At 34.4% G+C, this 25,944-nt stretch overlaps 2 protein-coding genes across 8 annotated transcripts in view; one reads left to right on the forward strand and one right to left on the reverse strand.

The window, feature by feature from the left end:
* Window positions 1-1,763: 1,763 nt before the first annotated feature.
* LOC6583626 (fatty acyl-CoA reductase wat) lies at window positions 1,764-5,621 on the forward strand. Its single transcript, XM_044009566.1, has 10 exons — window positions 1,764-3,184; window positions 3,236-3,351; window positions 3,410-3,477; window positions 3,550-3,876; window positions 4,266-4,375; window positions 4,455-4,540; window positions 4,613-4,722; window positions 4,803-5,054; window positions 5,130-5,387; window positions 5,450-5,621. Exons 1-10 carry the CDS (start codon window positions 3,073-3,075, stop codon window positions 5,529-5,531), a joined length of 1,521 nt encoding a protein of 506 aa, XP_043865501.1. The 5' UTR covers window positions 1,764-3,072; the 3' UTR covers window positions 5,532-5,621.
* Window positions 5,622-11,573: 5,952 nt separating this feature from the next.
* Window positions 11,574-25,944, reverse strand: part of LOC6583627 (transcription factor AP-2-epsilon) — a 40,077-nt gene continuing 25,706 nt past the window's right edge. For 3 of the 7 annotated variants that reach the window (XM_015162983.3, XM_044009568.1, XM_044009567.1), the window contains 7 exons: window positions 19,994-20,221; window positions 19,752-19,934; window positions 18,560-18,767; window positions 17,576-17,765; window positions 17,244-17,508; window positions 12,742-12,909; window positions 11,574-11,867 (listed from right to left, as the gene is read on the reverse strand). In XM_015162983.3, the coding sequence (XP_015018469.1) occupies window positions 11,757-11,867; window positions 12,742-12,909; window positions 17,244-17,508; window positions 17,576-17,765; window positions 18,560-18,767; window positions 19,752-19,934; window positions 19,994-20,221 (1,353 nt within the window). In that variant the 3' untranslated portion in view covers window positions 11,574-11,756. Of the gene's footprint in view, window positions 11,868-12,741; window positions 12,910-17,243; window positions 17,509-17,575; window positions 17,766-18,559; window positions 18,768-19,751; window positions 19,935-19,993; window positions 20,222-21,324; window positions 21,677-25,944 lie in introns of those variants that run through there. The other 4 variants (XM_044009570.1, XM_015162980.3, XM_015162981.3 and 1 more) reach the window with 3 other exon arrangements.

Genomic DNA, 25,944 nt, shown 5'->3' on the forward strand with positions numbered 1-25,944 from the left:
AACACGCATGGGCTAAGGGAGCTTAATTGTTTAATAACTTTTATTGTCGATGGACGATCTTCATGAAACTTTAAGATTATGATTATAACATGGATATGCATGCATTTGCTAAACCACAAGTCTCTAGTATTCGAAATACGCCATTTACAAAGGTGATGGTGGGCGGGTGAATATAGGGGGTGGGGGTGAATTTTAACAAAATATTTACGGACATATAAAAAAAATTGAAGTCTCTAGCTCTTATATCTTCTGAAATCGACGCGTTCATACCTACGGACAGACGGACGGACAGACAGACGGTCAACAAAACCATTATACCCTGAAAATGGGTTAAGGGTATAATAATTTTGCTAATTCGATATCATCGGGAATGGTACTGCTGGACATCAAAGTCGCATTTAACTAAGTTTATTTAGCCAATGCTTCATCCACAGCAGTCAATATTTCGGCAGGAACCCCAAGGCCTATTCTATACAATATATATACCTCCACCTCGGTTTTTTCGTATGATACGGCAATTCTTTGTGGGGGAATTCGTTCCGTATGTTTGAACGCGTCGATTTCAGAAGATATAAGAGCTAGAGACTTTTTCTCCTTGGTCCATGTATACCACGCGGATATCGAGTTTTGCTTCAAAAAGCCATAACTTGCTCCGTTATTTTGTTATCGATTAAAAACATTATCGAAAACCATTAATAAATTTATATCTGCTACATCTTTAAAGCTAGAGTTGCCAAATTTAAAATGTAGATCCATATGTACTTAATGGAATATCGATTTTTGTCAAAATGTACCCCCCATTCCTATATTCACCCCCTCACCATCACATTTATAAAAGGCGTATTTCAAATACTAGAGACTTGTGCTTTGGCAAATGCATGTATATGTTATAATCATAATCTGGAATTTTCATGAAGATAGTCCACTGCAGCAAATGCGTGTTTATGCGTGCGTGCGTATTTCTGTGTGTGTGCATGTGCGAATAAATATTGAAATATCAGTTGCTCGAAGGGTTCAGGGGATCTCGTAGTCGAGCAGTCTCGACTAGAGCTTTCTTGCTTGTTATACCCTGAACCCATTTTCAATGGGAAATCAGGGTATAATGGTTTTGTTGAAATGTATGTAACGTGGCAGACCCCACAAATATATATATATATTCTTGATCAGGGCGACGAGCTGAGTCGATTTAGCCCTGTCCGTCTGTCTGTCTGTCCGTCCGTCCGTCTGTCAGTATGCTTGAACGCGTCGATTTCAGAAGATACAAGAACTAGAGACCTCAATTTTTTTGTAAAATGTCCGTGTATACCACGCGGATATCAAGTTTTGCTTTAAAAATCGATAACTTCTCCCGATAATTTTTTATCGATAGAAAACCTTGTCGAAAATCAGTTAAAAATTATATCTCCTACAACTTTAATGCTAAAGTCTCCAAATTGAATGCAGATTTATATGCATTTTATACAATTTCGGTTTTTATTAAAATTTACCCCCACCCTTATATCCACCCCTTCAACCACATATTTGTTAAAGGCGTATTTCAAATACTAGAGACTTGTGCTTTGGCAAATGCATGCATATTCATGTTATAATCATAATCTAAAAGTTTCATGTAGATCGTATGTCCTCAAGAAAAGTTATTACCCGCCTTTTTAGGCGTGTATGTGTGTGTATGCGTGTGTGTGTGTGCGTGTGTCATGTGTAAGTAGAAAGACGCGAAAAATGATTGAAATAGCTATTGCTCGAAGGGTTCAGGGGATCTCGTAGTCGAGCAGTCTCAACTAGAGCTTTCTTACTTGCTATTTATTTTTTATCTTTTTTTATAATTTTAAAAATTTTTATCACCATCTCCTTCCACATGATTAATCTAATAAAAAATACATAGTTAAATACAATATATACAATAATGATTATTATTATTTATCCTATTAAAATTTATAATATAACGTTATGAATATATTTATTTTTGGAAGATTATGAAGTTTGAAGATACTTAGCAACTTGATCATCCCGCGTGATGAGTTATGAAAGATATACATTATCTTAAGTCTAAAGTTTAATGCTGTAATTATCTTATGTATATTTTTTGTTTTATTTGGAATATACGAAAGAGAGCAAATAAACGATTGCGAAGAAGTTCGATGATCCCTGTATGTTTACAGTAGTACAAATTGATGGCATGCTAGAGTTATATTTTCATCTGACCAATTAGAAAGGGTATATCTTTTTGCGTTCTGGCTGTTAGCATTGCACAGTGGTTGCGCCCATATGTCAAAAAATGCATGCATTGCTCAATAGATCAAGGCCACCTAACTACAAATATGTCATAAAAATAAAAAGAAAGTTTAAAGATCTAAGTTTAGTTTTCTTGTTTTATGCCGAAACATCCACGTGTTGTCCACAGTAGCACAGTGCAGTGCCTTCCGGTATCGCAGCTCAATATCAGGTTTTTGCAGCATTCAGTGAAAGTGATTATTAAACGTAGTGAGTATGACCAACACAAACAAATAATATTTTCTAACATCGGCCAGTCGAATTGGATATACTGTACTTTTATTTTATAAGGTACCTAATATGCAAATAATTAAATGAAGGAATGTCTCAATACTTATCACATAGTTTGTAATTTTTGTAGTCAATTTTTGTTTATGCTTATAATTTTTTATACACAAATTTATAATAATTTACGACGCTCTAGGTAAGCAATTTTTACATCGCCCAATATTCATATACATTTAATATGAGATCCGTCTCAATTTTAAGATTGAAAAAAAGAAAAGCATTTTAAAATTTTAATTTTAAGAGTATGGGAAAATGATTGTGAACAATGTCGCTCACACTTGCTAGTTAAACATGCGAAGCGGTTGAGGATTGAAAACACAGCAAGAGAGTTGCAACACTTGCTTAGAGGCGGTTGGTTTCTTTTTGAATTCCACTTATTGAGTATGTTGGATAATATTTTAAATAAAATCTGAGTCCCCTTAAGATACAAATATAACAATCAACAAATACTTAATAAAATTTACAACCTAATTCATCAGTTTTGTGAGTTCTTACATCTGTAGTACTAAGAAAATGTATCAATCAAACACAGTTACAATATTAAATGAGGATCACTCAAATATACGAAAGTTTTTTAACAAATCGAATATATTTATAACGGGTGGAACCGGATTTTTGGGAAAGAGTAAGTAAAATTGATTAATGAAGAAGATACACTTGAATGTTTTTTCTTTAGTCTTAATAAACAAACTACTTGCATCGTGCCCTGCTTTAAATACAATATATTTGCTGGTACGTACTAAAAATAACGAAAGTGTAGATGCTCGATTGGATGAAATGTTTGCGGATCCGGTAAATATTATGTTTCTAAATATAATTTATATTATTGATTAAACCAAACTAATTTCAGGTGTTTGAAAGCCTTAAACAAGTTTCTACAAAGTATACTTTGCACTTAAAGGCGATTGCTGGCGATTGGTAAATTGAAAATTAATTTTATAAATTCAAGTTATATTTATATTTTATTATATTTTTCATTTTAACTTACAGTTTGAAGCCTGGCTTGGGATTAAACAGTAATGATCGTCAATTATTAATAGACCACGTTGACGTTGTGTTTCACATGGCTGCGACTGTTCGATTTGATGAGAAACTGAAAAGAGCTGTTAAAATAAATGTTCACGGTACATATGATATAATGCAACTCTGCAAGGAAATGAAAAAGCTGAAAAGTGTTGTCCACGTATCCACGGCGTACACACATTGCCCTCGAAGAACGATTGAAGAAAAGTTATATTCGACCCAGAATAATCCCAAAAGTTTAATGCTAATGGCTGAGTATATACCCGATAAGCTCTTGGATTATGTAACACCCATGTAATTATATTATAAATTGCAAAATTATACTAGTCTTATATTAATTCATATTTAAACTAATTCATACATAGTCAATTTAATTTTGCTAAAATGACAATTGCCATTCGATAATTATATTTTTAAGTATCCTATTTAATCAATAAAGTAGCGTTGATTCATTGCCAACAATTCTATAAAGAACAATAAAGTAATACAGCTGGATTTACTAACCAAGACTCCTGCTAATTCGAAAGGATTTTACTTAAATCTTTAAGGTAAAGATCTAAATAGTAATTTAGTTTAAGGTCCGATTCTTGGTAATAATATAATTTTGAATTTTGGTTAATAAGATTTCATTCATTTGTATCGTCCTATTATCAAAAATTTCAAAAAATATTGTTCCATTGCAGTCTACTGGGAAAATGGCCAAATACGTACACCTTTACAAAAGCCGTTGCTGAGGACGTCATTCGAGTTTACACAGGTATACTTCCTGTTGGCGTTTTTCGTCCTGGTATTGGTATGCTTCTTCATATATTTTTTATTAAAACTGTTATCATTTCCAACTATATACTGTTTATGATTTGATTTTTTGCTAGTAATATCGACATATCAAGAACCAGTGAGCGGCTGGATAGATAACTTTTATGGGCCAACTGGAGCAATAGCCGGAGCAGGCACTGGGGTATGCTTTATATTGTGTTATTATTCATTTTTAGCAATAATAAGAAATTAATGTAAAAATATTCTCTTATAGTTGATACGCACATTACAGTGCAATCCAAAAGCCCTAGCGAACATGGTTCCAGTGGACTTCTGCGTAAACAGCATGATAGCTGCTTCATGGGATATATATGAAAGGCACAAGTAATGTTTTGCGAAACTAAATCGATCTTCATTGATTTATGTATCTATGATATTCTTACATTCAACAACTATCATTCCAGTGCTAAAAAATGTTTGGCAGATATACCGGTGTATAACTTTTGCACACCCAACGAGAATCAGTTAACTTGGGGCGAGTTCACAACAAAGAATACAAAATATGGTCTAATGTACCCAACATCAAAAGCAATTTGGTATCTGAGCTATTCGAATACCACTAACAAAGTATCCCATATGCTTTCCATATGTTTACTCCATTATTTACCTGCGCTTTTCATTGACTTTTTTTGTTTGTGCATTGGAAAAGAGCCACGGTAAGTGCAGATATATGTGTATGTATGTCAATGTATACCTTTTTAATTACGTAATATTAATTACATAAATTGCAGATTACTTAATACTTATAAGAAGATACATAAATTCATAAATGTGATTTCCCATTTCTCCACTCGTGATTGGGACTTTCATATTGATAATGTTCAGAGCCTTTGGAGTCGAATGTCGAATATTGATAAGACCGAATTCTTCTTTGATATGCGCCAATTGGATTGGGATTTTTATCTTCAGCAATATTTTCGTGGCATACGCAAGTACTTGTTAAAAGATCCATTGGAAACCATACCAAAAGCATTAGTTAAATGGAATCGGTAAAAATGTTTCTATTCACTTTTATGAGCTACCATGAAATATTAATATTATTCCTTCACAGTTTGTATTGGCAGCATCAAATCCTTAAAGCTATCATTTACTTAATTCTAATGATTATAGTCTGGACATTCTTGAAGAACTAAAAAAAGAGCATGAATCATGAAAAACTATTTCTCCGCTGTTTTCACAGGAAGAAATTATGAAATTCAACAATAATATTTGTTCGAAAACAATTAATATGATAGGTGTATTGGGTTTTATAAAGTATATATCTGGAATATGGGGGATCCAATAAAATATTTTATTATTTGCTTAAATCCTGTTTATAAATAACCCTGTGTAATTTTTCTTATAAAAATATAAAATCTCTAAAATGCTCCTTTCAATATGTGAAACATGCTCCTCCATCGATTTTGACATTCGAATGGTCAATGATTTCATCCATCTGACCGCGGAAAGGAACTGGCTGCTGAAAAGAATTAACCGCTGCACGGCAACTCATGATGCATTTTTCAGTTTACCTACGATCATCAATCAATGGATATATGATAAGTTTAGAGTACTCAAATGAAAAACAAGTAAGAACGTTGCAGTCGGGCGTTACCAACTGCGGAATACGCATTCACCCCCATTAGCAATTTAGTAGCTAAGTTTAGCTCTAATACTGAAGAATATGCAGTTTTTCTCGATTTGCCACGCTCTTACTGGGCGTAGTCACCTCATTTTCGACCAGTCCACTATGGGCGATTTGTCGATTTTGGCGGCATAAAGTCTAAAAATAAAGCTAGAAGCGTAATTTTTTTTTTTTATTTGAATATCAGATTTTTTTCTCTTAAATTGTGCCACGCCCTTTATTAGCCCCCTTATTAAAAAAAATCTGCAAAACTTTGACACTTTTCTGGGTTAAAGAGAACTCACACTATATTATTGTTAATATATAATAAAGGTTATTCGTCTGTGGTTGTTGTTGTTCCAAATATAAACAAGTAAGAACGTTGCAGTCGGGCGTTACCGACTGCGGAATACTCATTCACATCCCATCAACAATTTAGTAGTTAAGTTTCGCTCTAATACTGTAGAATATACAGGTTTTTCCGATTTGCCACGCCCCAACTGAGCGTAGACACCTCATTTTTTGTCAGTTTTTAGAAAGAGATAACGGTACCCTAACTGCAAAGTTTGAATGCTTAACCTAAAAAAATGTGAAAATTACAGGGTATTTTTCGATATGCCACGCCCCTAAAGAGGCGTACAAATTATTTTTGGGGAATCGATAGAGGAGGCTACCAGTAACTCAACTATCCAATTTAAAGCTTCTAGCTATTATACTTTAGGAGATATAAACTTTTGTGGTTTGCATATATCCGACAAAACTTTTTGGTCGAGGGTGATCAGTCCGAGTATATATACAAAATTTGAGGTCTCTGCCATCAGTAGTGTCCAAAATATAGGAGAATTTAAAAAATCACTATATCTTCAGGTCCGATTTGCCACGCCCCCAATGGGCATAGACTTATAATTTTATCTTTAGATTTTATAGAGTGATATCATTAGCTGACGTGCAAAATTTCAGCATTCTAGGTTTACAACTTTAGGAGATACAGTTTTATCCGATTTGCCACGCCCCCAATGGGCGTAGATATATCCGCCATAGCTCGTGATCTTGGGTAGTCAACGCGGACCTACATACCAAATTTCAGCTTTCTAGCTCTTTAACTAACATGATTTCTGGTATATCGGAAAATGCATTTTCCGATTTGCCACGCCCCTAGAGGGCGGATCGGGAAAATTTTAACACTTTATAAATCGGAGATATACACGAGTATGTGTTCCAAATTTCAAGTCTCTAGCTTCAATAGCGCCGAAATAGATTGCGTTCATACGGACAGACGGACAGACGGACAGACGGACGGACGGACAGCAAGACGGACGGACAGCAAGACGGACATTGCACAAAACCAATATACTGATTCACTTTCGTGAATGAGTATAAAAAGCGTGTAGTTGGTGAACGCAGAGGTAACTTTAAGTGCATCTGTTTTTAAGGAGCAAAACCGAGCAAAAAAGGTTTTTAATACCATAAACAAGACATATTGCCTAGTAACTTACCATTATTATTTGCATGTTTTTATTTGCCAAGGAACACAATTAAAATTGTTAGATTTTTTGCTAAAAATATAATCAGCAATAACACTGGGCAATAAAAAATATACAAACGTGTATGCACATACTAGTTGACCCGGTGAACTTCGTACCGCCTAAAAGTCTCTATATAAGTCGGGTTTGTTACAACACTTATGGTTTTTGATTTGTTGGATTTGTCTCCGCCCCGAATAGCAGCCCGAGTATATATACAAATTTGAGGTCTCTAGCATTAATACTGCCGAAAATAAAACAGAATTTGGAAAATAACTTTGTCTTCAGGTCTGATTTGCCCCTAGTGGGCGTAGACATATAATTTTTATACTCATTCACGAAAGTGAATCATTATACTCATTCACGAAAGTGAATCAGTATATTGGTTTTGTGCAATGTCCGTCTTGCTGTCCGTCCGTCTGTCCGTCTGTCCGTCCGTCCGTCTGTCCGTCTGTCCGTCTGTCCGTATGAACGCAATCTATTTCGGCGCTATTGAAGCTAGAGACTTGAAATTTGGAACACATACTCGTGTATATCTCCGATTTATAAAGTGTTAAAATTTTCCCGATCCGCCCTCTAGGGGCGTGGCAAATCGGAAAATGCATTTTCCGATATACCAGAAATCATGTTAGTTAAAGAGCTAGAAAGCTGAAATTTGGTATGTAGGTCCGCGTTGACCACCCAAGATCACGAGCTATGGCGGATATATCTACGCCCATTGGGGGCGTGGCAAATCGGATAAAACTGTATCTCCTAAAGTTGTAAACCTAGAATGCTGAAATTTTGCACGTCAGCTAATGATATGACTCTATAAAGTCTAAAGATAAAATTATAAGTCTATGCCCATTGGGGGCGTGGCAAATCGGACCTGAAGATATAGTGATTTTTTAAATTCTCCTATATTTTGGACACTACTGATGGCAGAGACCTCAAATTTTGTATATATACTCGGACTGATCACCCTCGACCAAAAAGTTTTGTCGGATATATGCAAACCACAAAAGTTTATATCTCCTAAAGTATAATAGCTAGAAGCTTTAAATTTGGATAGTTGAGTTACTGGTAGCCTCCTCTATCGATTCCCCAAAAATAATTTGTACGCCTCTTTAGGGGCGTGGCATATCGAAAAATACCCTGTAATTTTCACATTTTTTGAGGTTAAGCATTCAAACTTTGCAGTTAGGGTACCGTTATCTCTTTCTAAAAACTGACCAAAAATGAGGTGTCTACGCTCAGTTGGGGCGTGGCAAATCGGAAAAACCTGTATATTCTACAGTATTAGAGCGAAACTTAACTACTAAATTGTTGATGGGATGTGAATGAGTATTCCGCAGTCGGTAACGCCCGACTGCAACGTTCTTACTTGTTTCTTTATAGAACCATAACGTTAAATCACGTACAAAATTTTAACGTTCTAGCTTTGAAACTTTAAGAGATTCAGTTTTATCCGATTTGCCACGCACTCAATGGGCGTGGAAGAAATAAGCGTGTAGATTATAACAAAAAAGCAAAATTTAATTGGGTTCTTCAAAAATAATGGGATTAGTTATCAATTTCTGGAAACAAACTCTATTTACTCGTGGTATATACAAACGGACATCCTACTTTATGGGGCCTGGCATGCTTCCTTCTGCATGTTACATACATTTAACTAAACCATTATACCCTGATTTCCGATCATAATATTTCTCCTTACAAACCAATATTATTGCATATATGTATATAAGATAAAAATAATCCCGTTTAAAAAAATTCTATATACTTTTCATCAGAAATTGGAGTGCCATTTGGGGTTAGATTGAGCTATACATACATATACAATCGTAAAGGTGAATCTATAGTTGCGTAAGTGCAATTCTTGTTAGTGTCTTTTAACAGCAGAAATTTAGCAAATACAGTCGTGCTTATTTGCTGTTTAACCAAAAAAATAAAAATGCGAAAATCTATATTAGTTCAACTAACGTATGCTAAAAATTTGGAGATTCGATCTTTCAAATTAGGAGATATCCTGAATCCTTCAAGCTGATATTCTAACCATCACGTATAAGCACGCGCTCTGCTAACTGCGCAGTAAGCGGTGGCATGGGCTGCGCAGCAGTTTTGTTGAATAATTTCTCCTGTATTAGGACTATCTTCATGAAACTTTCTGAACGTGATCATAAAGCTAAAATGTATGTACATTTCTTTAATACTGAAAATACGTTTTTTTTTTTTTTTTTTTTTTTTTTTTACAATTTGGTGGCGAAATTCAAAATCTCTAAATTTTAAAATCTTCGTATTCAATAAATGTATATACACAGTAAAATTTGAAGTCTCCAAGTCTAATAGTATTCAAATTTGTAATGGAACGTGTCGTCGTATGATGAAGGCGAATAAACACTGCTATCAGGGCGTGGGGGCGTGGCAAATCGGACCTGAAGATAAAGTGATTTTTTTAATTCTGCTATATTTTAGACACTATTAGACCTCAAATTTTGTATATATACTCGGGCTGACCACCCAAAATACCCTGTAATTTTCACATTTTTTGAGGGTAAGCATTCAAATATTACAGTTAGGGTACCGTTATCTCTTTTTAAGAACTGACCAAAAATGAGGTGTATACGCCCAGTAGGTCCGTGGCAAGAACTTCATTTTCTACAGTATTAGAGCGAAACTTAACTACTAAATTGCTCATGGGATGTGAATGAGTATTCCGCAGTCGGTAACGCCCGATGCAACGTTCTTACTTGTTCCCATTAATTCTGTCGGCGTGGGGGTGGGTTTCGCCACACCGTGACCATATATACAAAAATTAAAATTTTTAGGATTCCTTGACATGTAACATAGGCTTTAGACGGCACTAGTACAAACATGAGGACAAGAAATGAAACTAACACGGACAGTTAGACAGACGTGGAAGCCGAGGTGGTGTTGGCTTCACGCTGTCTTCACGCTGTCTTCACCCAACCTCACCATGATCTTCCTTTGCAACTTTTGATCGAAGATCCCCAAAAGAATGCTTCGACCCTCTCTCTCTTTTACGCCAGTATACTATAGGCCTAACCTAACATATTGATGCTCTATTATTTAGCAAATAAACTCAAAAATAAATTCCATGCTTGTATACAAAACAAATAAGAAGGCTCCAGTCGAGACTGCTCGACTAGGAGATACCCTGAACCCTCTAAGCTGAGACTCTAATCATTCTGCACTTCTTTTATGCACACATATATACACATGCATCCACACTCACGCATAAGCCTACGCTCTGCTAACTGCGCTTGGGCTGCACTGCAGTGTGGGCAATTATGAGAATTTTGTTGTTGAATAATTTCTTTTGTAGACATACGATCTTAATGAAAGAGAGCGTAATCATATGGTAAATATGTGTGTACATTCCAAAGCACAAGTCTCTAGTACTTGAAATGCGTTTTTTACAAAGGGGGAGAAGGGGTCGTGGTATCCAAAATCTGTAAATTACAAAATCTTTGTATCGATTAACTTTATATACAACGCGAATTTGAAGACTCCAGGTCTAAAAGTGCTCAAATTAGGCTAAAAAAACAAAATCAATTTTTCGATTATTCTCGATAAAAAAGTTATCGGATGATTTATCAAAAAATAAAGCAAACTCGTACTGCGTACACACGAGTATGCATGCCAAAGTTCAGCTTTCTAGCTCTTATAACTTCTGAGATCGACGCACTCATACGGACGGACGGACAGACGGACAGGGCTATATCGACTCAGCTCGTCGCGCTGATCAAGAATATATATACTTTGTGGGGTCTGCCACGCCTCCTTCTGGCCGTTACATACTTTTTCACAAAACCATTATACCCTGATTTCCCATTTTCAATGGGTTCAGGGTATAAAAAAACGTTTAGATTGTTTTAAAAACATATTTTTATTTCTTTGTATAGATTTAAAATATTTAAAAAGTAGATTACTTAAAAGTATAGCCCGAATAATTAAATTGTTTTAAAACCCTTTGTGTCTTTTGACGGAAACACATTGATTTTCCTTTTCTTTTCATTTCAAATTTTAAAGAAATCATAATACCATAATGTGTGTGCACATATCCTTTTAATACGTACTTTAAAATTACTGTTTTACAAATTTTCATTAATTTACACTAAACTAAATACATTTACAATAATTTAGTACTTATTAAAATAGATATTGTACCTAATTTTGTATTAAAGGTTTTTATTTAAATACGAGTAGCGTGTTTGTTACAGTGTAGTCTATCATTTTTTATCGTTGTCAAGTTTACTTTTATCCAGAGATGAAGATACCATTCCGCCTCCATTTGAAGGATATAGTTTTTCCAAATAATTAAGAGATTCATTAAGAAACGTCTGCAAATAAAATTATTTATTTATTAACTTATTAAACATTTTTACTAAAGCACTATGCCAATAGACTCTAAACTTGCAGATAAATAGTAATTAAATTAATTAAACCAACTGCGGAATACTCATTCACATCCCATCAGCAATTTAGTAGCTAAGTATTGTAGAAAATTAAGTTTTTCCCGATTTTCCACGCCCCTACTGGGCGTAGACACCTCATTTTTAGTCAGTTCTTAAAGCGAGCTAACGGTACCCTAACTGCAAAATTTTAATGCTTGCGTTCAAAAAATGTGAAAATTAAAGGGTATTTTTCGATGGTCTTGGGTAGTCAGCTCGAGTATATATACAAAATTTAAGGTCTCTAGCATCAATAGTGTCCAAAATATAGCAGAATTTAAAAAATCACTATATTTTCAGGTCTGATTTGCCACGCCCCTAACGGGCGTAGACATATTTGTTGTATTGTATTGTAATTGTAATTAAACTTTATAGAATCATAGCATTAGCTTACGTGCAAAATTTCAGCGTTCTAGCTGTAAAACTCTTGGAGATACAGTTTTATCCGATTTGCCACGCCCCCAATGGGCGCCATAGCTCTTAATCTTGGGTGGTCGAGGCGGACCTACATTCCAAATTTCTGCATTCTAGCTATTCAACTAATATGATTTCTGGCATATCAGAAAATGCATTTTCCGATATCAAGTCTGTAGCCTCAATAGCGCCGAAATAAACTGCGTTCATACGGACGGACAGCAAGACGGACATTGCATAAAACCAATCTATTAATTTATTTTCGTGAATGAGTATAATTATAGCTAATAAATCGGAACTCAAGAAAGGCAAATAGCTAGAATGTTTAATATATTTATAGTTCATTTACCTGAAAAGCATGTAGCACAGCAATAATTGCAGGGGAACCGAATCCATGCGTTATTAGGGAAAAGTGTGTTAAATGCCGTTGCATTGAAGGCTCCAACAAATGCTGTGATCTTGTCCCAAAATGAGTGGTTCGATCCTGACTCAATATTTGCATCAATTCTTTTGTAATCTGGAATATTATAAAGATATCATATTACTTCAATTTGTGTATATTTCGATTAAAATATCATATATAAGTAAGAAACAGTTCTCTAGGCCCAGCTAGAAAATACTTGTTACAGTAATTTCATTTGTACATACACATGGTTTATCAAACATGCTTTATATATATATATATATATATATATATATATATATATATATATATATATATATATATATATTAAAAGGTAGCTTTGGAACATAACAAATTATATAAAAGCAGCAGAAATTTGGTCGTTCAGTTCCAACGTTAAATCTATCTTTTTAGATATAGCTTTAGTATATTCGACATATCTTTTTGATGTTCTGTTGCCAATGTAAGTATATATTCCAAATTTCAAGTCCCAATAGCACCTCATTTTTGGCAATGCTCATTAACTCTATTTATATTTTTTTCTATTTAAATTAGGTTCTTTTTGGTTATGTATAACTAGTGGTTTTCTATTATGTTGAGATTTGGCTTTGAGGTGGCGAATCAAAGGAGGACTTTAGAGACTTTCAAAAACCTGCATTATCTGTTTGACCTAATGACACGGGGCGTTGACCTACTGAAATGTGAAAATGAATACGGACTCGTCAATTAAATTATTTCCAGAGGGTAAGCATGCTTAGTTAGGACATCCAAAGTTTTTGTTGTTAATTATAGCTCTGTTAACAGGAACCAAATCTTCATAGCTAGCGAAGGTTACATATCCCGAAAGCATTGCAGACTGTGCTGAAAGGCTTCTTCATACGGGTGCCATTATTTTTATAACCTGAAGGAGGCGTGGCAGACCCCACAAAGTATATATATTCTTGATCAGCGCGATGAGCTGGGTCGATATAGCCCTGTCCGTATGTCCGTCCGTACGTCCGTCCGTTCGTCCGTATGAGTGCGTCGATCTCAGAAGTTATAAGAGGTAGAAAGCTGAAATTTGGCATGCATACTCGTGTGTACGCAGTACGAGTTTGCTTTATTTTTTGATAAATCATCCGACAACTTTTTTATCGAGAATAATCGAAAAATTGGTTTTGGGTTTTTAGCCTAATTTGCGTGCGTGTGGATGCCTGTGTATGTATGTGTGCATAAAAGAAGTGCAGAATGATTAGAATATCAGCTTAGAGGGTTTAGGGTATCTCCTAGTCGAGCAGTCTCGACTAGAGCCTTCTTACTTGTTTATTTTAACAATATAAAATAAACTTTTTGAGCTCTAGTAGCCGCAAAAAATGATTCAAGCCGACCAACAAATTTTTTGTCAATTTGATTAGTAGTATTTCTCTACTCAAAAGATATAATTAATAGTTATTAGCTTTTTGGTGACTTCGCTCAATTGCTTCGTTAACAGTTATCAGCAACAAAAATTTTACAATATTTGAAAGTAATCTAGTCTATCATATTTGTTAATACCCTTTAGCCATGAATTTAACATTCTATTTAACAGGTTTATATATTATTATTTTCATGTTCCCATTGTAGTTTTTGCGGTATACAAATATTGGAGCATCTTGCTTTTGTCGCTTGCTTGGTGTGCTCGCTACTTTATCAAACAAAATTGGAGAAATTTAAAGAAATTAAGTAAATAACAAGTACGAGTGCTGTCTCTAGTCGAAACTGCTCGACTAGTAGATCCTCTAAGCCTTGCATAGAACTGATATTCCTACCATTCTACACTTTTATACACACATACAAAATACATGCACTTATACATACATCCACACGCACGTAAGCACGAGCTCTGTAAAATTTGCAGTTAACAGCCACTGCACGAGGGATGCGCTGCAGTGTGGGATATATATTTATGATAATTTATGGGTATATTCCGAAGAACAAGTCTCTAGTACCTAAATAGTTTTTTTTTCGAATTGGGGCCAAAGGGGTTGTGGTATGCAAAATCTGTAAATTACGATACGAAGTAAATATGAAGTCTCTAGGTCTAAAAGTATATAGATTTAATAGTATGAATATTATTCTCGATAAAAAAGTAATCGGATGAGATATCGAAAAAAAAAATTATTAACTCATACTGCGTATGGCCCCTAACCAGAGAACACATAGACTAGAAATCTAGAACAAATTTTTTCAACGACAAAAAAATGCGTTGAAGAGACCAGACAACTTCGTATTTGCTCGGCTCGGTCTTTTGAGGTTCAAGCAGTGAAAATAAGGCACGATAAAATCAGTGCGCTGCGACCGTTGCCACGAAATAAACACGTTCCCAAATGAAGTACGGTTATGCGCTGTTTTTCCCTTACTCACTCTCTCCCTCTATTTATGCTCTCTCTCTATGGTCTCTCAAATAGCAGCAGCGCCAAAAAAATTTAAAACTGTTCGCGACGATCCCAGCTCTTTCCTTTTCCTTTCCTCATACAAAATGTTAGCGTTTTCATGATTATTTCTAGGAAGGGTATGAAAGCGTAGAGGCGCATAAAGAATATGATTTCGCGACGGGCATGCACACAAACACTTGCTTGAGCACTTGTGTGCATTTAAGCTATGTGCGCAACTCTTGCTGCCTGTGCAAATTGTAAAGCCCAAAAGTTGCATCGATGGATTCCCATCTATTATAGTTTGGAGACGGTAGCTCTAAAGGTGTTGGAGATATAATTTAATTACTATTTTTCGATAAGGTCTTTAATCGATAACAAATCTATCGGGAGTAGTTATCGATTTTGGGAGAAAAACTCGAGTATCGAATGCGCGTGACATACACGGACCTTCTGAGATCGATGCATTCATACCTACGGACGGATATATAGCCCAACTCAGTCTCCCTGATTATAAAATAACGGTAACAGTTATCGATTTTTGGATCGATTTTAAAAATCGATACCTTGTCCCGTTAGTTTATTATCGATTAAAATAATTATCGAAATTCAGTAATAAATTTATATCTGCTATATCTTTAAAGCTACAGTCGTTCATCCCCTCACCCACATATTTCTATGAGAGCATGACTAAATATCAATCATTACTTACTGATTTAGATAAAAAAAAAATTGTGCAGTTCCGAAATTAAAGAACTTTTAGAGAATAACGAATTTTTCGATAATGTTTTTAATCGATAACAAAATAACGGGGCAAGTTATCGACCTAGGGAAAAAATTTCAAGTCCTAGCTCTTATATCTTCTGAGAACGGCGCGTTCAACCATACAGACAGACGGACAGAGCTAAATCGACTCAGCTCGTTGCCCTGATCAATAATATATATACTTTATGGGGCCTGCCACGTCTCCTTCTGCCTGTTACATACATTTAACAAACCCATTATACCCTGATTTCCAATTTTCAATGGGTTCAGGTTCAGGGTTCAAAAAAAAGTTAAATGATTAATGAAATAAAAATAATCAAAAATAACCAAAATTACAAAAATAAACATAGAAATAATGATTAGCTGAATAGTTTAGCTGTTTAGCTATTTAATTAAATTATATATAAAGTAAATTTATAAAAATTTATACGTTTCTTTTGGCATTGGTAGCAATTAACCGACCTTGTAGTAAACTTGGGCTTCGATTTTGAATGTAGAATTAGAGCTAGAGACTTGAAGGGTTCAGGGGATCTCGTAGTCGGGCTGTCTGGACTACAGCTTTCTTAATTGTTTTTGTTTTTTCTGTAGTCTGATATTTACCGAATAGGTAGTTTATCGTTGATCAGGGCAACGAATGAATCGATAAGAGCTCCTTGTATACCACGCGGAAATCTTTACTTACTTTATTTACTTTAAATACCCTATTAAAATATCTCCAAATTATGTGTATTTTATACAATTTTTAATTTGTTAAATTTTTGAAGCTCAGTTTTAAATATAATCATTTGAATCAAATGTCATATTTCATAAAAAGTCAAATATTCAATAGAAAACGTAGATTTATTTAAAAGAAAACTTTGGCCAATTAGTAGCCGCTCGTGGCAAGTAGCGCTGAAAAACGTACAATATTTTTCCTATATACACATACATACATATGTATGTCGTGTGGTCGAATAAATTCAAACACCCACGTTTTTCTATGCTGCTGCACACATCCATATATGTATATGTTTAAATGTGTATATTAAATGTGTAGATTTGTTTGTGTTTATGAACACCGTATGCAATGCGTTTATTTCAAAATCCTAATCATTTGGAGTTCATGCAATCGCCCAGTCGGGTACCCCAACTAGATGTCTTTTCTAATCTCTTGTTATATGTATGTATGTACCCTGTTAAAGATTTCTTACATGTTTGTTAAATATGCTATCTACATGCATAGGCATTGTAATTTTTTAATTTTAAGAACTTAATAATGGAAAAACTCTTATTGATTATTTAGTAGTAACATACTTGTTGTGAGTGAAGTATAATTTCTTTTCGTCGATATGAATCCTGGGGTTCTGTCTGATGCCGTACAATATATTCAGCCAATTGTCTGGCTGGAAACTCAGTTTCGCAAACAAAGTGAAAATCTTTGGCCAAGTGTGTTGCCTCTCCCTCGACTAAAGATGTTAGCAGTGTGACATTAGCAGCTTTTCGTCGTCCCGCCGGTAAGTTCAGACCGATTTTCTCAAGCTTTTCCCTCAAAAGGCGGCCTCCATTTTTGCTCTTTGCTCTTTATTGAAAATATATTTATCGATTATTAGAAATTTGCAAATTGAACAAGCTTGGAGAAAACGGACCTTCTTAACACCCCGCCAAGTAACGATGCATTTAGGCATTCGGGCGGTGACAGTCTGCGTTGGACTTCGGCAATTGTGACCTTATACTTCGATGTACTTGATAGAAGACTAAGTCGACCTGGAACTGCACAAAACACCTCACTAGGCGATCCAGAGCCAAGGTTTCCAGCTTCCTTCCCACTTTTCATGCCTGTGTCGAAACGCGTTGGTTTATCAAATACAAAAACGTTAGTATGAATAGAATGCTGTATAAATGTACATTGCGCATTGTAAAAGAAAAATTATTCATTGTGTTAATGTTTTGCAATCCAAGTGTGAACTCAGCGTGTAGGGATCATTTTACAATAATCCTGCCAATTAGAGGAGCTAGCTTCTATTTCATCATACACTCACATCATATTTATGCAGTTTAGGGGTTGATGGCATAGTTGTTTTGGAATGTTTGTGGCACCGCCCCATTCACTCCGCCTATTTTTTAATCTACAGGAAGGCTCGCTCTCTAGTATATGAAATTTAATAGCATTCATACATCTACCAAACACCAATCACAATATAAATGCAATATTCGAAAAACTGTACAAATTTTGTTTTTAGCGTTGTATTTAACGGCAATTTTAATGGAACGATTGCGAGGCTAATAACGTTAAATTCAAATTTTGTATTTCCTTTATTCATGGAAAATTGCAAGAAATTGTAAATTTATCTTTTGGTTTTTATAATAACCAGAGTATGCATATTGCACTTGACAATAAACTGATGCTATTTTTCATCCCCTCGTGTGAAACTTCGAAGAACAATAGGCTAAGTAGCCACAGGTACATCAGACATAATCTGGTCTGGTTATTAGAAGTCCTACTCTAATTAAAAAAGGTGATAATAATAAATGCATTTCGTTCATATAAAAAACATGTCCATTGCATTAAACCAATATACTCTTTTCAAGCACTTGTTTGCAAACCATTTAGTGTCCTTAAATGAAATTACTTTTTATTAGAGGTAAGTCTGACATGAACGCCACATTCTCATCCAGGGCAGGTGCTTGGACATCATCAACGGCATTCTGCAGCGCTTGATGTAAGGCCAAAGATTCATGTTCATGTCCGAGTCTTGTTCCATGCGCTGCTCCGGCTGATATTGCACTGCCGTAATCGCTTCTTCGTTCCGTATATGGAAAGCCGTGAGACAACTGAGTCTATAAAATTTCAACAATAGAGAGGATTGTCATATTACATATATCTCTTTATGGAGGGTAATCTTAAGATTTTCAAACTATAGCTTTTATCACTTGAATTATTTAGCTACATTTTTACTGAATATTTAATCATATTTTTATTGGCTAAGAAAATTAAGTATATATTGTTAAGGCTGGAAATTTTACAAGCACTTTGTATAGTAAAATAAAATCAATTAAAATCGTTGATCAAAATTTTGGGTAGACCATTCCCCTCACCGTGCCTAGGGTTGAAACAGCTTAGCTCTGCGCCAATCCCAGTGTTTAGACAGTCGTGTATTTTTGCTTTTTATGCGTGTATGCGCACAAGCTCTACGGGGGAACGCCTTTTAGTTACAGCGTCAACGTCAACATTAACGTTGCAAATGCTTCGGCCGTGGTTGCAAAAGCCCAGTTCGTTCAAAACACGCAGAAGTGTGCGAGTGTGTGAGTGCACCGTACATACATACATATATATATATATATATATATATATATATATGTATATATATATATATATATACATATATATATATATATATATATTCTTGCGTAAATTCGTGGGTATGTGTATGTGTATTTATGTAAACCCTTTTTCTTTTGGGACAGGAATGTTCGTTGTTATTTTCAAGATGTTTCAGTGAAATCCCAAGGAAATTTTTAAAATACTTCTTAGCTTTTGTTGCGTTCTATTTCATAATGCACTTAACTGGAATTCGAAATGCCATAACTCTGGCAATTCATGTAGATTGAAGAGATTTTCAGCTGCTTAGCCCTCAGTATATTTACATAGTTATAAATTGAACACATACATACATATATGATGCACAGCTAATAAATAATATGTAATATATTTAAAATAAACTTGAAGCTTTATGTATATGAGAACGAAAAATTATTAGTTGATATAACTGACACTTGATTGGGGTACATTAGCTTATAGTATGTTTTACTCTTAATACTTACAACATGTCCTTGCAAGTCTTCCCTATGAGTCCTATGAATACCCAGTTGATCTTGTGTCGACCTGAGGCCAGCCAACTGGTTGTAGTGATGAAGTGGGGCGTGGTGCAATGAGGATAGGGGCTGGCCGTAGGGATCCGTGCCTAAGTACTCCAACGGTCCGTGATTCTGTAAATAGCCAGATATCTAAACTATTTTGGCAATGATACGTCCAACTGGTACGCCGTCCAATTTGGAGCACTTACCTGTTGCTGGGGAGGGCTCTGAGCAGAGTGATGAAAAGGTGGTGGAAAATACGGGGGCTGAAAATCAGACTGCAATGATTGGTGATGCATGGTTGCTGCCGACCCATGGGTACCACTATGTCCACTGTGTCCGGATGTGGGACCTCGGCCCGAATGCCCTCCTGAATGAGTTGTATAAGCCGGGCTGCTGCTGGAAAGGCCCAAGCTGCCATGACCACTAAGGCGCTCCTGTTTTCCAAGTAAAATTTCAATGAAATAAAGTTTAGCACAACTCACAAACAATTTATATGTGTAATTATGACAGACAAAGACTTCCCTATCCGAAATGTATATAATTAAGAAATAGGAACTCAATAAAGGCTTGTTTTATTTATTTATTATAAGATTATTATTATTATTAATTGCATTTCTAAAAGCTTTTTTGCTTGGTTTGTGATATCAATGCTTAAGCAATATTTACATTTTATGGCTTTACTGAGTAATTACTTATATATTATAAAATACAATTCTTATCCGCTTGCTTTTATTTTTATTCTTGCTGATTTAAAAATAAAAAATATATTTTAGGAATTAAAATTTTCTTTTGATAGAAAGACTTAGTCCATTACATAATTTATATAAAATAAGACAGAGAGAGAGGACAAAAAGATGATGATGTTCAGAAATATTTGTAGCATTTAATCATTTAAAAATGTATGGAATAAAGCCTTTAAGATTTTTATATTATTGGTTTACTTCAAATGTGACCAGTCAAATATAAGAACGCCACTACGAAATATCGCAAGTATACATACATCTTTTATTTATTTATTTATTTATTTTTATTTTTAGATACATATTTCATATTCAAATTAATTTGTTTTGGCAAATAAACTTATCCCGCGTTGTTGTTGTTTTTTTTTTCTTTTTCATTCTTCTAACCACTGTTTTTTTCTTTTTATAATTATCATTTCAATTAAAAACTTGAAACATAGCATCATGAACAAAGGCTTGAACTAGACGTAAGGATCTGTGTGAAGTTACAAATATAGAATTTAATGGATAACAGATGACATTCTCCCTAAACAGAGTCAATATTAAGAACAATTTGATTTAGATCACAAAAATTACATAAACTAACAAAAACAAAAATCTTCGAGTAATTGTTGTACATTGTAGATTGATTACACATAACTGTTGCTGGAGCTGTAGCTTGCATTTATTTTAAATCATCATTGTATTGCCCCAACATCTAATTTCGAGTAGAACGCACATTAAGGAATATTACCGCCGGTCTTTCCGCATGGCGCCATTCGAGAGAAGTTCAGGTTCAGCTTTCCTACGTTACTAACCTGAATTTCAATTACGGCGGGCATATCCACATAAGATAGAGTCATGATATCATATTGTAACTTTAATCTATTGAGAACGAGATCCGGTAAACATGTCTACTTCGATTGGATCACTCAATGAACAACAATACACACAACGAACACATTATTTTAACAATAGTCCACCATATCATCTTCTCTCAGAATGTTATGTTGCACTTTACTTTTGTGTTATGAAAATCACCAAATATTTTATAAGCAAGTTCAACTACAGAAGGAAAGTCTAGAAATTAATTCAAACTCGGTCCCGACGGCGACGACGAAGTAACAACGACGACGGCAGCGACAGCAACAGCAGCAGCAACAGCTACAACAGTCTGTGAATGCCAAAAGCGAAATGAAAACTGGTCGCGAGTCGCGACTGTGTGTTGAAAGGGCAGCAGCAGCGTAGCCAGAACAGCGCTGAGTCGCGTAGTCGTCGAAGTGCCCGTCATACGGCTCGGAAGTTTTTTGCATTCGCCAGCCAGGGTTAAGCATAAGAAAAGTAAATATGGAAGCATGTATGTACATATGTGTATACATACCTTATATGGTATGGAGTGCATGATTTTGGATGAATATTAGACTGAATGAATGTGATTCAATTGAATTTTAAAATGAATATTATGGAATTCTATGAATTTCATAGTTTTATATCCATTTCTTTATACATCAACTGATACTTTTCTCTAACTTTTAGTAACAGATGGGAACAAAGATTTTATATATTCTTGATCACCCATCTATTTTGGTTGTTATTATGTTTAAAATTGAGCTATGTAGATATTTGAAATTTTATTGTATATACTTATATAGATCAGTTCTATTTCAAACAATCGTTTCCTATACCCGTTTTAATATAATACATTTCAAATAAGATCAACTTTAAGTTATTAGGTTAAAAATTTTGCATATAGGAGAGTTTATATATTTGATTCAAACTTCGATCCTAAGACACAAAAACAAAATAAAAATAAATAAAATTTAAATAAATAAATAACAAACATACAAAAAGTATATAGTTTTATTAGTACCTTAAGTTCGAAATTCGAAAGATAGAAATAAAAAACAAACAAAATTTAAGCATTTATAACAAACAAATGTATATATAATATGTGAAAATCACTATTTCGACCAAGGTGTTCATCGCTCAGTTCGCATTAGGTTAAATACTTGAACAGTCGAATTAATGTAGACTCATAACATTATGTTATTCGTAACATATGACAGTAGTATTTCAAATATACATACGTACACTCACTAATACGCGAACACGCGCATATGTACATATATACAATATAACATATTGACTTTTGTGTGTCGCAAAAGCCGTGAATGGCTTCTGATATGGCAAGCCATCGTAACATCCGGTTTGCCAAATCCTTAGAAAAAGAAGGATGTTGAGAGACTTTAATGATAATGTGTGTGTGTGTGAACACTGCTAATGTCTTCTTATTCATAGCGCCTATTGTTCGTTTTTGCAAATTTATAAAATTCCATGGCTCCCGTTTGGCCATATGTAAATTATATATACATATTTATGTTATATTCACGAAAGGAATGATTTTCACCGATTTTCAAGCTGCAGTTCTTTACATTATGAACTCTTATGATTTAATTTTATATATACATATATTGCGTATTTAAATGAAACTGTATTTTTTTTATATTTTACATATAAATATGAAACTAAATCTAGATGTACAATTCATTTCATTTTTTCTGCATTTAATTATATGTAAAGCATAGTGCTCTTTTTGGAGGACTGGCGAATAGATCTAACCTAATTTGGATTTTTAATAACATTAAGGATACACTATAAAAATTAACTTCTCTGGTTGTGTAACCCCATGCTTACGGGAGCGTGGCTAATCTAAAAATAGCTTCTCCATAACAGGTCATTCACCTTTGGGGCGTGGTAAATTGGAAAGATTGTGATTATATTATAAATTCAAAACAGATTTTTGAGAAGAAAAAAAAGTTGTGACGGGAAATTTTTGAAAGTTCAAATATTTTTTATATATATATATATATATATATATATATATCACTGGTAGAATTATTGGTAATTAACACAACATTTTACTAACTATTCCACTAGACTCGGATAATCAAGACATAAATTACCTAATATTCATTAACATGTGTATTTAAAAATATTAATGAAGACAAACTATAAATTTTACTTAGAGCTGAAAATAAATGTTTAAAGATTCATAGATTTTCGTTGTTTTAAATTGAATTAATATGAAATCTGCCTATGAATTATTGGCCTTCTAGAACAGATGCTTGCGTACATAACGAATATTTTGATGTTTGTATTAGTATTTAATTATGTATGTTTGTTCATCGTAGCAGTCTCGATGTAGACGACTAGCGCGAACGTGGCAATTGCGATCTGGACACGAGTTTATTGTGGCTTTATAAATTAAAATAATTTTGATTGATTACTTTGGATTATCTTGTCATTTGCCAGCATCAAATAGAATATTTAACGATACAGATAAACCGGTTTGGGTTTTTTTTGTATGAATTTCGGCTCTTAGGTTTTTTGACTTAACACACATCATGCAGACTCACTGAAAAATGTGCGTAAAGATTTGATCAAAAGCTAAAGACAGACGTCAGTTTAGATTCTACTTCAATTCGTAATATTTGCTACCAAGCGAAAAAATTTAAACAGCTTTTGCCGCTACGACAGACAAGAATCCAAAAAGCCAAGAAGCCTAAATAAAAAAAAATAAAAAAAAAACCAATTACAGAGCTCTTCCAAATTATGATTGACCAAATGTTTGTAAAAAACATATTCCCATATTTTCCGATTTATCAGTAATATAATTATAGTCACATAAATAGCGTATGGATCATACAAAAGTATAGTGCACTATGATTAAATTCAACTATCTAATATTTTTCAATCTAAGCTAGTGTACGGCTGATAATTTTTGAAAGCTTCTGTCATATCCGAATGTATTTAGACAGATAGATATTGGCTTAACTTATTAAAGTTACTTTTTAAATTGACCAAGATGTATATTTATTTATCAATTTTTATCAATATAAGCTAGAAGTAATGTGCCTGATACACCAACTAATCATAAAATAATTGTAATTAGCATTGAATAATATACCATCAACAGTGTTATTAAACAGTGAACTAGTTTATGTTTTCAAAATTTAATTGTTGTCCAATTTTGATTGAAAATAGTAGTACACACATATTCAAATACAAAGGGTAAGTTTTTTTTCTTTGGTCCATGTATCATGTTTTGAATTGTGCGCTATTGTCTGTAGTGAATATGCTGAAATTGGAAATTTTCACTGGTGGTCAATACTCCCATACCGTAATTCAAGCTATAAATAAATAAATTATAAAGGTTGGAATGACTGACTGACTGACTGGCTGGCTAGTTGGTTTGCGAGAAGGCACAGGTAGACAAGGCAGTTGGAAGCTGTTGAACAGGTCGAAATAGTTTCACCTCCACCTCAAGTGTGTGTGCAGAAACATAAATACTCACAAACACACGCACGTATTTAAAGGCCAACAGAAATGCGCACTACACATTGTATTCTAATGAAATGCTATCCACTCGCCAATGATCAATTGTCATTAAAAGAGCTTTGACTCCAGACTCTTTTTTTTTTCGATTACACAGGTAAACCGCCAAAAATATTCTGCCTCTCATCCCCGTACATACACGGTGAACGAAAATCGAAAAATCCCTAATCAGTTTGCATAGTTGAATCAATACGAATTTGAGATGTTTTCGCCCGCTTATTTATTAGCAAATTTAACTAACCCTAAATAATAAATAAAAAAAAATAATAAAACGAACAAGTAAGAAGGCTTCAGTCAAGATTGCTTGACTAGGAGATACCCTGAACCCTCTAAGTTGATATTCTAATCATTCTGCTCTTATTTTATGCTCACATACATACGCATGCATCCACACGTATAAGCACGAGCTCTGCTAACAGCGCAGTAAGCAGCGGCTGCGCTTGGGCTTTGCTGTAATGTGGGCAATAAGCTTTTACTGCGTATGATATACACGAGTATGCATGCCAAATTTCTCTAGCTCTTATACCTTCTGAGATCGGTTTGCTCATACGGACGGACGGACGGACGGACAGGGCTACATCGACTCAACTCATCGTCCTGATCAAGAATATATATACTTTATGAGGTCTGCGATGATTCCTTCTGCCTGTTACATATTTTTCACAAAACCATTATATCCTGATTTCATTATACACGGATTTCACTTAGACAGTGAGGGAGAATACAAGATAATCAAGTAAGAAAGTTCTAGTTGAGACTGCTCGACTACGAGATCTCCTGAACCCTTTGAGTAACTGATATTTCAATAATTCTTTACTGACACAAGAAATACTCACACTCACAGACACACATAGGCACGCACCCATAAACACGCATATGCTGCTGTGAACTATGGGAACTTAATTGTTTAATAACTTTTCTTGTGGATATGCATTCTTCATGAAACTTTAAGATTGTGATTGTATCATTAAAATGCGTGAATTTGCTAAAGCACAATTATCTGGTATTTGAAATACGCCTTTTACGAAATTCAAGGGTGTGGG

The sequence above is a fragment of the Drosophila mojavensis genome, unplaced genomic scaffold (assembly GCF_018153725.1).
Source record: "Drosophila mojavensis isolate 15081-1352.22 unplaced genomic scaffold, ASM1815372v1 contig_74, whole genome shotgun sequence".
Taxonomy (NCBI): Eukaryota; Metazoa; Arthropoda; class Insecta; order Diptera; family Drosophilidae; genus Drosophila; species Drosophila mojavensis.

Coding starts and splice junctions, on each gene's coding strand:
- LOC6583626 (XM_044009566.1), top strand. CDS start 3,073: ATGTATCAATCAAACACAGTTACAATATTAAATGAGGATCACTCAAAT. Junction 3,478..3,549: donor AAGGCGATTGCTGGCGATTG/GTAAATTGAAAA, acceptor TTTAACTTACAG/TTTGAAGCCTGGCTTGGGAT. Junction 3,877..4,265: donor TTGGATTATGTAACACCCAT/GTAATTATATTA, acceptor GTTCCATTGCAG/TCTACTGGGAAAATGGCCAA.